At 48.6% G+C, this 14525-nt stretch overlaps 1 protein-coding gene across 1 annotated transcript; it reads left to right on the top strand.

Annotated features, from left to right (window-relative positions):
- Positions 1–690: 690 nt before the first annotated feature.
- On the top strand, positions 691–9885 carry LOC139604587 (serine/threonine-protein kinase PAK 3-like). The gene is made up of 11 exons (XM_071455716.1): positions 691–1020; positions 1446–1535; positions 1937–2105; positions 2410–2473; positions 3168–3216; positions 3986–4098; positions 4696–4813; positions 5658–5757; positions 6232–6428; positions 8230–8367; positions 9724–9885. The coding sequence occupies exons 1-11, from the start codon at positions 691–693 to the stop codon at positions 9823–9825; spliced, it is 1470 nt and encodes a 489-aa protein (XP_071311817.1). The 3' UTR covers positions 9826–9885.
- The last annotated feature ends 4640 nt before the right edge of the window (positions 9886–14525 follow it).

Below are 14525 nucleotides of genomic sequence, written 5' to 3'. Positions count from 1 at the left end.
TGGCAGAAGCAGAGGGAGGCCCTCAGCAGACCCTTGAGAAATGCCACACCTTCCCTGTCAGCTGCCTGAGAGGCTGTTGGAGCTTCAGTCCCAGATGGACCCTGATTGTAGGGCCAGGGTCACTTTGGAATCTGTGCCTCCCCTCAAACAGAGAATGACCCAGCAGACCCGCAGCACAGTGCTTTGGGAACGTGTGAGCCCAGCAGTCTTTGAGTCTTGGCCCACAAAGGTCGTGTGGGAAGTTGGAACCCATCTTCTCTGGCTTTCTGTGCAGGTCCTTCTAGAGAAAGAGCAGGAGCAGATTGCTTCAACAGAGATGCCATGGCAGATTCAGGGAGAGCTGTTCCCAGGCCGAGAGCAGGAAGAGCAGCTCAGGCAGCAGGTGGAAGAGCCACAGGAGAATGGCCAGGTAAGCCTGACTGGCCAGGGGACAGAGGGAAGGGCAGGAAGAGGGGCATAAAACCAGAGCTCTTGGGACTGAGGAGGCCAGGAGTCCCACAGGCACTGGAAGCACAGAGCCTTGGAATTTGTAGAGATCAGCACTGGGACAGGAGGATTACCTTGGAAGCAGATGTGGATAGGAAAGCAGAAAGAAGTGGCTGAATAGATGTGATTTTGAGGCTGCAAGAGGAAAAAGCTGGGTCTGATGGCAGCTCCCAGTCACTTGCTCTGCATTTGTGTGTACAGAAGATGAAATCAGAACCACAAGCAGAGCTGCCCGAAGCTCAGAGTGCCATCATGGCAGTGAAGAGGAGGAACAAGGAAGACTTGAGAAGTATTCAAGAGGAGAAACTCGATCAGCAGAGGGGCGATCAACAAAACCAGGTGAGTGAAAGAGTGGCAGGCACTCCACTCATGAAACATCCTCTCGCTTGTTTTCTAGAGAAGTTGAAGGAACAGCTGAACGCAGAGCTTCAGACAGCTCACACTAGGATGATGGCAAGGCGGAAGAGGCTGGAGGATGAAATGAAAATCATCAGAGAGAAACTTAATCCCCTCCCTCAGGCTCTAGAAAAGCAAGTGAGTGAAAGAGGGATGCAGTCACTGCAGTCACCAAGCTGGTGGTTTCTGCCTTTCTTGCCTTTCCACTCAGAGCAGCAGGGAGTGGGGTGATGCCTCTTAGTGCCATCCTGCTGTAGTGTGTATCACAGTCACTCTGAAGGACATTTCCTGGTGTGCTGAATTGCCTCTGCTGCCATGAATTGTTGGACTTGTCCTTTGGCCTTTTGGCCAGCTGTCAGTCAAATTGATTCCTGCTGGCCTGTTCCTGCTCTCCTTTTTTCTTGAGATGTTTTTACAGGGGAACATGGAGACCCAGATGGAGGATTGAAACAAGCTGTCTGTATCCCTTGTCAATCTGTTCTTTGCCTTTCCTCACAGTTGATGACTCCTGGCTGACAGGGACAAGCTGGAGTCTCTGACTGCTTTGTTCTGTTTGATTTGAGGTGCAAGTGTTGGCATCTCACCGGGCAGCCTGCGAAGACTTCCAGCGAATGTCTGGCAATGAAGAGCCCCAAGTTAGGAGTGAGGCACAGGTACCATCCCCACCAGAAGTGCTACAGGTTGAGCATGACCTGAAGATGGTGCAGGAAAAGAGAACACAGTGGGAGGAGGCAGAACACTTGAACAAGGAGCTGCAAGTGTGTCTGCAGCCCTTGGAGGGGGAAAGGAATCCTTGAGAGGAGGTAGAATGGTCATTGTGGCAGTCATCCTTTGGAAAATCCATGAAAATGGAACATGAATCTGGCCATAAACTCAAGTAAAACTTGCCTTTGGTTTTGATCCATCCAGTTTGAGAAGTGGACATCAGAAAAAAGCCATTAAAGAGCCCTGCATGTGGCTGACAGCACCTTTCTAAGGGCCTGCATTTCAAAAAGGGATCTCAGGGTAATCTCTGCCAGCCACCTTTCTGACATCAACTCATTTCTTGTCCCAGATCTACACAAGCTCTGTCACCAAACCTGCTGCAGCAGCAGCAGCATCATCTAAAGGAGCCTTTTCTCCCCGATCTGAGAAGTGGAGCCGGGGCAGTTTGTTCACCTCCCGCGCTGACCCAGCTGCTGCTCAGCAACAGGAGATCGAGGGTGACTCCCTGGAGCTGCTGAGTACGTCTGCTCTATTTCTTGTCTGAGGGACAGTGCATTGTGTGCAGGTGTCAGCATAGCTGTACCAAATGTTTCTCCTGAGTTTGGTGTCATGGGGACATTTAGGAGCCCCACAGGAACTGCTATAGAAAATCAGTCTCTGTGCTGGCCACCTGTGCTGCAGAGCTGTCTGCCTGGTTGTTGTTGTTGTTACCCAGCTGACCACAAAGGGTTCAGAGCTCCAGACACTGGGGCTGCCTTTTGTATTTCCTGGAAGCTGGGATCTCTGCTTTAATGTCAGCATCTTGCATTTTGTTTCCCTCAGGAAAAATAGTAAACAAGGAAAATCCCAGGATGAAATACACCAAACTGGAAGATATTGGCAGCGGGTGAGTCCAACTGCAGTTACTTCTACATAACCATGGGCCAGATGTTTTTCTGGTGGAATGTCTATCCAGCGTGAAGTCAGGCCAGCTGCAAACAGACATCTATCCCCATGTTCACACACTGGGGATAGACTGTCCCATCTCTCAGTGCTGCTCAGAATTTGTGTGTGTGCTCAGAAGGCATTGTCAGAGACACCTTCATGCTGCCAAGGTCTTGCCTGCAGCAAGGAACAGAATCTGGAAAATCTCATCTCTCAAGTGTGAGACACTTCTGTGTTAATTTCCTTAGCATTTTTGTATATTTCTAAATCATACTGCCACACTAATAAAGAGGAAAGAAACTTGCTTGCCTGAAAGAGCAACCTGCTCCCTGATAGCTGTGAGATAATAGTTCTCAGGAACATTTCTTTCCAAGAGTTTGCTGAAGGAAATACTCTGTGGTCAGGATAAAAACTGAACAGTTTAGAAACTGAAACCCGAGGTGAAAGAAGCATCTCTATTTTTGAGCTAAGGCAGTAAACCCAAGCACTTCAGGAACAGGCCCAGTGTCCAAGCACTTGAGAGGAAAATGCACCATCTGCCTTTTGGCAGAGCTCTCCTGCATCTCTGCACTCACAGCAGAGATCTCTTGTGTGGGCTGGCTTTCACTGCAAGATCTAAATGGCTTCTACTTTCTTTGCTGCATTTTTGTTTCTAGGACTTTTGGAGACGTGTGCAGAGCACTTGACAATGCCACAGGGAGAGAGGTAAATGTCAACAGGCCCTGCAAACTCTGCTGCTCTTGAGGGGCTTTCCCCTCTGGTGTGAGCTGTGGCTGGAGCTTTGGGCAGAGCTGTCCTGAAAAGGCACAAGAAGCACAGACTGCTGCCAGCCTGCAAAATACATTTGGGACTTTGTCCTCCTCAGCTGCCGGAAGGAAGGCACGGAGGGCAGCGGTTCCTTTCAGAGAAGGACGCGCTCGCTCGCTCTCCATTGCTAAAACAAAGGTGGTGCCTTCGAGCACCTCACTGCTCTTTGGGGCTACAGCTTCAGAGTCCTGAATTCTCATTTCTGGCTGCCAGCAAATACATCTGAAAGTTCCTGGTAGTTCCTTAGCCACCTGCAGTGCTGCACTTGGGAACTGCATGTAGGGAGAGATCTGCAAGGTGTCCCTAAAAGCCCTAAGCCCTGCCCATAGGCCAAGATGTATCCACAGAGTATTAAGGCATGGATTACTTCTTCTGAATCCCATCCAAAGCAGCAGAGATTGTGATCAGAGGTTTGTGGGTGATAGCTGAGACACCACTCTTACCAAGTGGTCAAGGCAAAATGTCAGTGGCCCCACGTGTGCTGTAACTGGTCCCCAAGGGAGCAGAGAAATGGGCTGTTGGAATGTCAGTTCCTCATGACTGCAGTGCCTCATCACAAGGCAGTTTGGCACAGCTCAGCTGTGTCATTGCAAAATCACTTGCTCCATGTGCATTGTGGTCTCATGCCACCAACTTCTCAAGTTACTGATTTTCAATGTCATTTTAGGTGGCCATAAAGAAAATAAATCTAAAAGGACTGAGGAAGAAGAAATTAAAAGTCAATGAACTCATGGTCATGAAAATTAATAGGAATCCCAACCTGATCAACTATTTAGACAGGTGAGTTGTTGTGAATGTTTCTTTACATATAGCAAACATGCCAGATAAAATCCCACTTTGGTCAGTGGCAGAAAATAGAGCTGTAATTATTGGCTAATTATTATTGCTCTGCTCATCTCTAATGGATGGGAAGAGAGTGCATCTTGTCTGCATAAGTCTTCTCTGGCATACATAGTTTGAAAATTACTCAAAAACCTGGACCAGTCATATCTTACTAAATCAATAGCCTGTAAGTTCACAGCCACCACTTTTTTTTTGTGGCTTTATTTTTTTCAAGTGTCTTTTTATGTCCAGATAAACTAACATAAATGTCCCCTCTTTTCCATTGCTTTGCATGCCAGGAAGACTAGGTGCTTATTTCCAGAAACACACAGTGTGACAGGTTTTTTATCTCTTACTAAACTGCATTTTGTTATTTGCTGGCCATTTATGCCTTTCTTCTTGAGACTGCACAGATTGCAAACAATGCATAGATGAGAGGGAATGTCTATTCCTTTTATTCTGGCCTTGTCACAAAGGCACCTGTAAACAAGAATCAACCAAGAACACAACCTAGCTATGCATGTTCATCTCCACATCCTTGTTTCCTTCTTTCAGCTACCTTCTGGGCGAGGAACTCTGGCTAGTTATAGAGTACATGGATGGAGGCACTCTGAGCGATGTCATCAGCAAGACTTGCCTGTCTGAAGACCACATTGCAGCCATCAGCCGGGAGGTCAGCAATCCCATCTGTGTTTCCGAGGGCTTGGGCAGGATTGTCTCGGAAACAGGGGCTCAGACCATGAGAGGTTTCCTGTGCCAGGCTTTGTTTCTGTGTTGCTGGTATGCTATGGGCAAGTAAAAGCACCTCAAGTGAAATGCCTGCCAGTGCCCCTGCACTCACTGTACTCAGTGCCAGTACTCTTATCTCCTGCTGTTGTATTCTCACTCTGCCTCATGTATTTATTTGTATTTGCTGTTCTCCATTTTGCCTCTCTAAACATTTGCCTGGGGCCTGTCTTCACTGCATTCCTTGCCTGTGAAAGCAAAGGTGCTGGTGGCAGGATTTGAAACAAGCAGCAAAGAAAAAAGAGAGACTCATTTCTCACAGTCCTCAGCTGAAAAGGATAGTAGTGCAGCCAAAATGCTCTTTGCTTCAGGAAGGTGACTGATGTGATACTTCCAAGTCTGTGCTGAGGCCAGCAATAAAACCTTTGTCATGCAGCCTCCCACCCAAAAGTGATCCACTTCACACCAAAGGGAGGGACTTTTTCTTTCTTGGCAAGACCCTCATTTGTCTTCTGCATGGAGATAGCATGTCCACTGCAGCAGGAGTCATCCTGGCTGGTTTGCAGGGGGCAGTCTACAAGAGCAGGTGCTGTTGCTCTTTCAAAAGCTGACATGCCTTTCCTCAGAAAGGTCCCGCTCTGCAAGTGTTGGAGCAGCAAGCTCTTCCTCTCGGTGGCAGTGTGTTCTGCCATTACTCCCCATTCCCCTGGGGAAAGAGAATCTTTTAGAGTCTTTGTTCCCTTCTTGTGTGATACTTATTTTTGCCCTCCTCTTTCTGTTTTCTCTCTCAGTGCCTGCGAGGACTGGATTTTCTCCACTCAAACCATGTGATCTACCGAGATGTGAAGAGCTGCAACATCCTTCTCAGAACCAATGGTTCTGTCAAGCTGGGTCAGTATATTCTTGATCAGGTGCAGCATTCCAGGGATGTGGGCTGTAGACTGCTTTGAGTGACTGCCAGCTCCCCAGAAATGGTGCTGGTGGCAGTGCAGGGACCCCTACTGTAAGCTGAGGGCACAGTTGCAATGCGAACAGAGGTATGAGAAGGAACTACAAGAAGTCAAGATTGCCCTTGGTCTGTGTGTGTCCCTTACAGAGGGAGGGAGCCACAATCTAAAGTTTCAGGGGAATAAAGTCCACTGCTGTGAGCAGCATTAAAAAAAATGGGTTTTTTTGGAAGTGGCCAATTCCATACTACCTCCTACCATACTACATACTACTACTACCTACTAAAGCCCCATGGAAACTGAGTGTGGACAGTTCTTCGGGAGATCCAAGAGCACATTCTTAGACTGAGAGTGGGGAATTCTTTTGCTTGATATCCTAACTGGAGCTGGCTTTCATGGTTTGTTGTTTTCTCCACAGCTGACTTTGGCCTCTTTGTTCAGCTCACCCCTGAGCAGAGCAGACGGAGCTCCGTGGCCGGCACTTCTGGGTGGCTGGCGCCTGAAGTGGTGACAGGTCAACCATATGGCCCCAAAGTGGACATATGGTCTTTTGGAATCGTGGGCATTGAAATGGTGGAACGAGAAGTTCCTTGCAGGAATGCAACTCCTGTTTCGGTAAGGAGCAAATACTCACTGATCCCACTGTCTTTCTCATCTGTCCCATGTTCTGTGTGCCATTGGACAAAATCCCATTGCCATCTGCTGGCACCACTTCCACCAAGGTCCCCTTCTAAAAATGTCCCTGCAGCACATCAGCATCCGCTGTAGATTTGGTTGCATCAGAAAGGGAAGAGGCAGTTCAGAAACCTAACCAGTTCCGAAAGTTGCCATTTTGGCCTCCAGCCAGGCCTGACATTGCTTTTGGAACCCTGTTGGAGCTCTGGCTCTGAAGGACAAGAATTTTTCAGTGGAACAGTTGGATGTGTGATAAATATCCTTCAAAATGGAGGTTGAGTCTTCCCAGTTTCAGTTTTATAGAAAAAGAAAAAGCAAAAAGAAACAACCAGCAAAGCAATGCCCAAGCAGTTCTGCTTGCTTTTTTGATTTTGAACCACAGCACATCAATTTTCCTCCATACTGTAGCATCTTTTCCAAATCCTGTGGGTCTTTGAAACTTTCAGGCTTTCGAGTAATCTGTACATTGTTCAGTCATGTGTGTGGGAGGCCTGGATAAGTTTAGGATGTGTTTTTCTCCAACTGCAGTTAGAATTGTACACCAAACCCTTGGCTATTTCTTGGTACTTTAACAAGTTGATGAGCTTAGCCAGGTGCCTGGGCTGGGATCCAACGTGGGCAGTTGACACCGGTGCTGTGTTTCTTTACCACAGGAGCATGGTCATCCCTGGCCTGCACAGTTCTAATGACAGGGAGGGCTCCAGCTCCCCACCATGTCCAGTGGCTGAGCACAGCTGCAGAGGGATAGGATAAAACCCCCTTTGTGACCTCTGGTGGTGTGGGAAAAGGAAAGAAAGCTGTCCTAATTATTTATACTCAAGTGAAATGTGTTTGTTGTTTTAGGCTTGGAAATTTTCCTTTGGGTTGAAGAGGATAATAACAAAGTCTCTTTGGTCACTATCTATTTCAGTGCCACCAGCACAGAGCTGTTAGTATTGTGATGGGCACTTTTATGGAGACCAGGCCACAGCCTGGGGTCATGGAGATCCTGCCAAACCGCCCTTTTCTTACCCGACACTTTCTGCGATTGAGTATCCAAATGAGCAGAGGGTGACCATAGGCATGGCACTTCTTCTGATTTGACCATGAAAAGGTTTCCTTTTGCCACATAAAGAAGCAAAAACGTGCAGCTGAGAGACAGAGCTAGAAGTGGTTCCTGTGCACCCAAGCAGGCATTTTCATCTCAATATATTTGTGCATGCCTCTTAATGTGTCTGTGTTGAATATGAGATCCTAAATGTTTGCTTTCCTTTCCTGAGGACTAGCTGGTGGATTTCCTTTCTTTCCTTCCACTTACCACTGGAAGAGTTTTCTAGAAGAGGAAAAGAAGCTCAATGAGATTTGTTTTATGGCAGTTGTGCTTCAGGGACCAATAAGCACTGCAGAGATGCCTTTCATGTACTAATCCTTGGAAACTGTAGAGTTAGTATAGCAAAGTCCCTCTTCCAAAAAGCCTCTCAAGCTGGTGTGAATCCTTAGGGAAGGGAACGTACTTTGCTGATGTAGCTCCTACTAACTAGGTCAGTCAATGAAATCAGCTGCCAAGGCAAGATCTGCTGAATGTTGGAAAAGCTGTGGCTGCATCGGAGTTTGGGTTTTTGGTTGGTAAAGGAAAGTCATCTCTGGGTCTCTGCCAGGGCAGAAACTGCCACTGCAGAATGGAGCTTAACCAATGGGATGTGGGAGAGCAGTTACAGCTGGGAAAGAAGCAGGTAGAGCCTGGTGTTTCCTTTTTATCCAGGCTCAACTCCGGACAGCCAGGGGAGAGAGACCACGGCTGCGGCAGCCACACCGATTCTCGTCTTGCCTGTGTGACTTCCTGAGCTGCTGCCTGCAGACAGACGTGACGTGTCGCTGGTCTGCCAGGGAGCTCCTGAAGGTAAAATGTGAAGGGGCTGCAGGTGAAACAGGCTCTGAGGGATGGGCTCCTTCTCCACTCAAGTCCAAGGCATCAGATGAGCCCCCTTACTCCACACCTCCGCTCTTGCTGCTCTTCAAATGAAAACGGTGAGGAATCCTAGACTGGGCTGGGCTGGCAGGATCCTGTAAAGGTCCTCTGGTGCAAGTGTCCTGCAATGAGCAGGGACATCTTTAAAGAGATCAGGTTGCTCAGAGCCCTTTGCCACCTGACCTGCAACGGGGCACCTACAAGCTCATGGGACAGCCTGTGACAGTATTGCACTATGCTCTGAGTAAAAAAGTTCTTCCTTAGACCTACTCTGACTTGATCCCCATTTTGATTAAAAATATTCATCACATTCTATTGTAACTGGACCTGTTAAAAAAGATGTCCCCCGCTTTCTTCAAAGCCACTCTGAAGTCTTGGGAAGTGGCAACAAAGTCTCCCTGGGGCCTGTTCTTCACAAAACTGAATAACTCCACCTCCCTCCACATTTCCTGAGAGGAGAGCTGCTCTGTTTTCTGTTTCTGTCACCCTCTTTTGTAATTTGGTGGGGTCTTGAGTTTTATCTAATGGCAAAAGAATTGAAGCAGAGCAATGCAGGCTACAGAGACATGAAATGGTGGTGGTGGAACCCAAGGAAGCCAGTCCCAGCTGAGCAGTCAGAGATTTGGCTGTGGGCTGGAGGGGCTGTGGGGGGCTCACTGGGAGCCTCTGAGGGGCCCTGGTTTGTGCCCCCCAGCCCACCCTTAGAGGTTTCTGGCACACAAACAGGGACAGCTGGGAGGGACTTGTCCCAGCCCCATCTGCTGCCTGGCATGCCCAAGCAGACGGGAACTGTGCCAGGGTTACTGCCAGGTTGTGTGGCAGAGAGGGAACTGCAGGGCCCAGTGCCACTGGGCTGGCCCTGCTGGGAAGGAAGGTGCCATGCAGCACACGAGGGGCAGGGCATGGAAAGGCAGACACTGCTTTCTGTCCCTGTGGAAATTTGCACAGTGCCTGTCTTGCAAAGGCAGGGACCTATGTGAGCCATTGGAGTTTCCTGCAAGGGAGAAACGCCAGGGACAGAAAGCACCATTTCTAGAGCACTGGCAGGGCAAAAATCCCAGCAGGATGAAGACATCACAATAAATGGATGAGTGGGATTCTGAGTCAGGTTTGCCTGTGATGGCAAGGTCATGCATATGATGATTGGGGAGCAGATTGTCCCATTGCTCCTCTTTCTGGGTCTTTTTAGGACCCAGAGGAATCCTGATTGACTCTCTGAAGCACTGAGCTTGGAAAGTCATGGTTCAATGTTCTTTGTTGTTTTGGTTTTTTCTTTCCTGTGGACAGCATCCATTTGTAACTTCAGCCAAGCCAGTGTCCAGCCTGGCACCACTCATCAACTCAATCAAGATGAAGAAAAAGAAGGAGGAGTGGAGAAGAAGAATGTAATAATCAAGATGTTATCTCCATAACCAACTTAGAGTAGGATTGTAGAGTAGGACTCCAGAGTAGGATTGTTCAGTAGTTTTGCTTTATAGAGTAGGTTTATAGTATAGGTTTATAGAGTAGGATTTATAGTATAGGTTTATAGAGTAGGATTATTATTAAATAAAGTTTCTGAAACATCAACTCATTTGGAAGATTCCCCTCCTTCGGACCCCTTCAGACAGCTTGGCATTTTCTTCTGAATTACCAGTTGTTTTTTACTGGTGCTAAGTCACACTTATGGCTTCTTTGGTATGGTTTGTAAGTGGAGAAGGTTCTTCTTCATTCATCCTCTCCAGACCACACTGCCTTTGGAATATGACCCACTGGCTGGTTTTGGAACAGCTGTGATATTTCTAGTTGAGGCAGAAAAGGTAATGGCATTTGCAGGAAAAACCAAAGGAGGGGAGAGGCAGCCAAGACATCCTGTGTTGATTCAGGCCTTCAGTCATGACTCAAGAGCATTTGAGCTGCTGCCACTTGGATTTGTATCCCTAAGTGCAATCTCTTTGGCAGAAGGAGAGCCTTGCTCAAGTGAGAAAGCAGAAAGATCAGAGAGAGTGCTCAGCAAGGTCTCCTGAGGTGCAGAGCTGTCAGCGCCTGTGAGGTGAGAGCGGCCCCGGCCTTGGCCGGGCTGGAGCCCCAGCAGAGCCCCGGCAGAGGCGGGAGCAGGCTGAGCCCCGGCAGAGGCAGGCTGGAAGGAGGCCCTTGGAGCTGCAAGAGGCAGCAGCTGGGCCCTGGGTGCCTGTTCCTGGGAGCGGGCGAATCCTGCGCTCTCAGAGCCCAGGTGGCAGCTGGCTGCTGCTGAGGGGAAGCGCAGCCGTGCTGGGCACAGCCCGGCCTGGAGGCATTGGCTGTCTGGAGTGTGCCCAGGAGCAGAGAAAGGCCAAGGGCAGCCGAGGGCCGCTGGGCTGGCTGAGGATTCCTCCTCTTCTGCCGGCTGCCCTGCAACTCCTGGCCAAGGTCAGCAGTGTGTGCAGCACTCTGGGCACCGGGGCAGGGAGCTGGGCTGCTCAGCAGGCTGGAGCACAGGGCAGCCTCCTTCAGGCCCAGCACTTCTGCCAGGGGAAGCGAGGCCAGCGTGAGGCAGGGACAGCTTGGCAGGGCACATCTGCAGGAGCCAGTGCCTCACGCAGCTCTGGGAGGAAGCACCTGCAATCCTGCAGTTCTGCACTGAGCCAGAGCAAAGGTGTGAGATGCAGAGTGTTTGGCAGAAATATTCAGGCCCAGCAGGCCAGCCTGCTTTGTGCTGTCTGGCACACAGCAAGCGCTGCGCAATGCAGCTCTGAGCTGCTGGGAGAGAGGGAATCAGGGATGTTCCTGAGGGTTTTGCTTGAGTAGTGAACTGATTAGGAAGGGGACAAAAGGGTTGCAGTAAGCAATTTTTGTTTTCTTAATTAATTTCTGAAGGAAGGATGCAATGTGTCTTCACTCATCAAAAGCACTTTCAGGACTTCTTGGCAAAAATCTTGTGTTTGTTTCCCAGAGTAGGAAGGAGAGGCGTTGGGAAAATGTTAAGGCGTAACAAATGGGGCTTAATCTTGTGAATTCCTTGAGCTTTGACAGGCAGCGCTTAATGTGTCCAAGTGGCCTTCCCCCATTGCAGTGCTTAATGTGTGCAAGTGGCTATCTTAACCTTGAGAACAAAGAGAATGGTCCTTCTAAGAAGGTAGCTGGAATGCATTCAAGGGAAGAAAGTGTTTTTAGGATGCTCTTGACTAGTGAAGGAGAATGTGAGGAATGGAGTGTTTCTCAAGCAACTGTGTCCAAGACCCTGCCGTATTTGATCCATTTTTGACCAGGTTGACAAGGCACTGAAGAAAAATATCTTGTTTAATGAATGGGAACTTGACCCTTTGTCCTGGTTGAGGGAAAATTTGGGAGAGAACCCCCATAGGAGTTCCTCTAGAAAGCACATTCAATCAGCCCCTCTCGCAACCAGTTTGGGAAAAATACCTCCTTGGAGAAAAGTGGAAAAACCTGTTTATTAAGCAATAAAACCTAAACAATATTAAACAATGAAACCTCTTGCCGCTCCAAAAGAGAGACAAACTCACAAAGTCTCCTCCGTGGGCTGTGGCTCAGCTCACTCAGTCTCTTATCAGTCCCTGTGGTGCTGGAAATGCCGCAGCCCAGGCCCAGCACGGTGGGTCACAGGTGTGAGCTGCCAGTGCTCTTCTGGTGTTCAGTCTGGAGAAGGTCTAAACAGGTCCAAAGAAAAGGGGAAAGAAAACCCCACAGTCCAGAGAACTTGTTTGCCTCAGCTAGCTAAAACGAACTAAAAGCAAAGGAGAGCTCTGTCTTGCCTTCTCTCTATCCGCAGACATCACAGTCCAGGAGCAGGAATGTGGAGCAGTGAGTGCAGTTTCTGAAAAGAAACTCCGTGCTTCTTCTCTCCCCCCTTCAGTCTTGGAACAAGTCTGCAAAACTTATTATTCAGCAAAACCAGAACAGATGACTGGGGATACAAGCATGATATAGTCAAGCCAGGACACCCTTGAAAGAGAAACAATGTATTGGTCAATCGGTGGGCAGTCAAGCTTTGAAAGGGGAACAGTGCGCAATGGAGCCCTTGCTGTCAGGGAGTTGGTATCCTGAGCCATCATGGCCTCATCTCACACGCTGACCATGTGTGGGCTGATGCTGTAACTGGGAAAATTCCACTCCTGAGCAGGAGATATAGGGCCTGGTTCTGGGGTGGTGGGGTGAGAAGGATGAGATGCACAGCGCTTTGATCCACCATTGAACCGAGGCCAGCGTGAGGCAGGGACAGCTTGGCAGGGCACATCTGCAGGAGCCAGCGCCTCACACAGCTCTGGGAGGAAGCACCTGCAATCCTGCAGTTCTGCACTGAGTCAGAGCAAAGGTGTGAGATGTAGGGTATTTTTCAGGAATATTCAAGGCCACCAGGCCAGCCTGCTTTGTGCTCTCTGGCACACAGCAAGTGCTGTGCAATGCAGCTCTGAGCTGCTGGGAGAGAGGGAATCAGGGATGTGCCTGGGGGTTTTGCTTGAGTAGGGATTTGGAAGGGAGCAGAATAATTTCAGTAGGCAATCTATGTTTTATTAATTAATTTCAGCAAGAAAGTTGTAATGTGTCTTCATTCATCAATAATAGCACTTGCAGGACTTTATGACAAAATGTTTGTGTTTGATTCCCAGAATAGGAAGGAGAGGCACTGGGAAAATATTTAAGTGTAACAAATGGGACTTAGTCTTGTGAACTCCTTGAGCTTTAGCAGGCAGCGCTTAGTCCTGTATTCCCCCATTGCAGTGTTTAATGTGTGCAAGTGGCTATCTTAACCTTGAGCATGGAGAGAGTGTTCCTTCTAAGAAGGTAGCTGTCATGCATTCAAGGGAAAGAAAATGTTTATAGGATGCTCTTGATCAGCAAAGGAGAATTTGAGGAGTGGGATATTTTGCAAACAACTGTGGCAGGGACTGGAGTTGTGTCTGAGGCCCTGTCATATTTGATCCATGTTTGAGCAGGTCAACAAGAAATGAAGAAAAGTCTATTGTTCAATGAGTAGGAACTTAACCTTTGAAAGAGAAACAGTGTATTGGTCAATCCGTGGGTATTGGAATTAATTACCAGTATAGCCAGAAGGGACGTGCCTGGGCTTGTCCGGCTCTCTCTGCTTGACTAAAAGGCGCAACTGTGGTGTTTTCACCTCAGAGACACCTTTGGCTAAGCTGGATGCTGCAGCTGGGTGCTAGAGACAAGTCCAGACATGCAGGAGCTCAGGTTTTGCTTGGCAGAGAAGCTCTAAGGCGAGGATGAAGGAAAGGAGTCGGGTTCTGCTAGAGGTTTTCAATCCAGAGCTTTATTCCTGGCCCACAGGCCTCTGAATGCAGTAACAGCTCTAACAGAACCTGTCAAACCGCGTGGTTGCTGTTCCTTTTAACCCCGGGGAGAGGGGGAGGAAAGGGGTAGGGTTCCCACCAACCAGGTGCAGGGGGAGAAGTCTCAGGGGTCAAATGACACCAGGATGGCCCAATGTCCTCCAGGTGTGTAAGGTATCTTTTGAACTCTACCAATCACTCAACGACCTTCTGGAATGCCATTGGGACTCAGGACTGACAGACAGCACTCAGCAGGGGTCAGGGTGGGGGAAAGGAGAGGTGATTGACACACCTGGGGAAGAAATCTACAGGGAGAAACCTGAGGTATCTGAGGCAACCCATGACATCACACCGCAACATCTCCCCCTTGTTTTGTTTAAAATGAGGAGGACTGGGTTTTGGGGGCAAAATTCTTGCCAAACCACGCTTGGTAAATTGGTTCCTCCTCTTCAGGAGGGTCAGTGTTTTCTTCTGCAGCTTCCATGTCATCTACTGGAGCACTAAGGGCTTCCAAATGGTGGACTTCAGGAGGGGAACATAACTTGTGAACCATGCGCTTGATTAGTCCAAAAACAATGGTAATGACTACAATAACAATAACTAGAATAAACAATACTAAAAATACAGTTTTCAGAGTAGATCCCACCCAGCCTGAGAGTCCCCAGCCCTTGAACAGTCCTATCAGCCAGTCGTCTGTTTCTCTCTTGATGTCATAATTTCAGGGTGGTCCATACGTTTGCTTTGGGCTGATGGACTATCCAGGAGATCGCTGGTGCAATGATCGAGAAGAGCAGACTCGGTCTCATGGTGTCTCGAGACTGC

Source organism: Agelaius tricolor, unplaced genomic scaffold (genome assembly GCF_023055355.1).
Source record: "Agelaius tricolor isolate 1412-34295 unplaced genomic scaffold, bAgeTri1.0.p SCAF_53, whole genome shotgun sequence".
Taxonomy (NCBI): Eukaryota; Metazoa; Chordata; class Aves; order Passeriformes; family Icteridae; genus Agelaius; species Agelaius tricolor.
Note: the sequence above shows the minus strand (reverse complement) of the source record. Positions and strands in the feature narration are given on the sequence as shown.

Excerpts from the sequence above, each read along its gene's own strand:
- LOC139604587 (XM_071455716.1), top strand. The coding sequence starts at position 691 with ATGAAATCAGAACCACAAGCAGAGCTGCCCGAAGCTCAGAGTGCCATC. Across the intron at positions 1,021-1,445 it reads CTCAGGCTCTAGAAAAGCAA|GTGCAAGTGTTGGCATCTCA; the intron begins GTGAGTGAAAGA and ends GTTTGATTTGAG. Across the intron at positions 6,429-8,229 it reads GGAATGCAACTCCTGTTTCG|GCTCAACTCCGGACAGCCAG; the intron begins GTAAGGAGCAAA and ends CTTTTTATCCAG.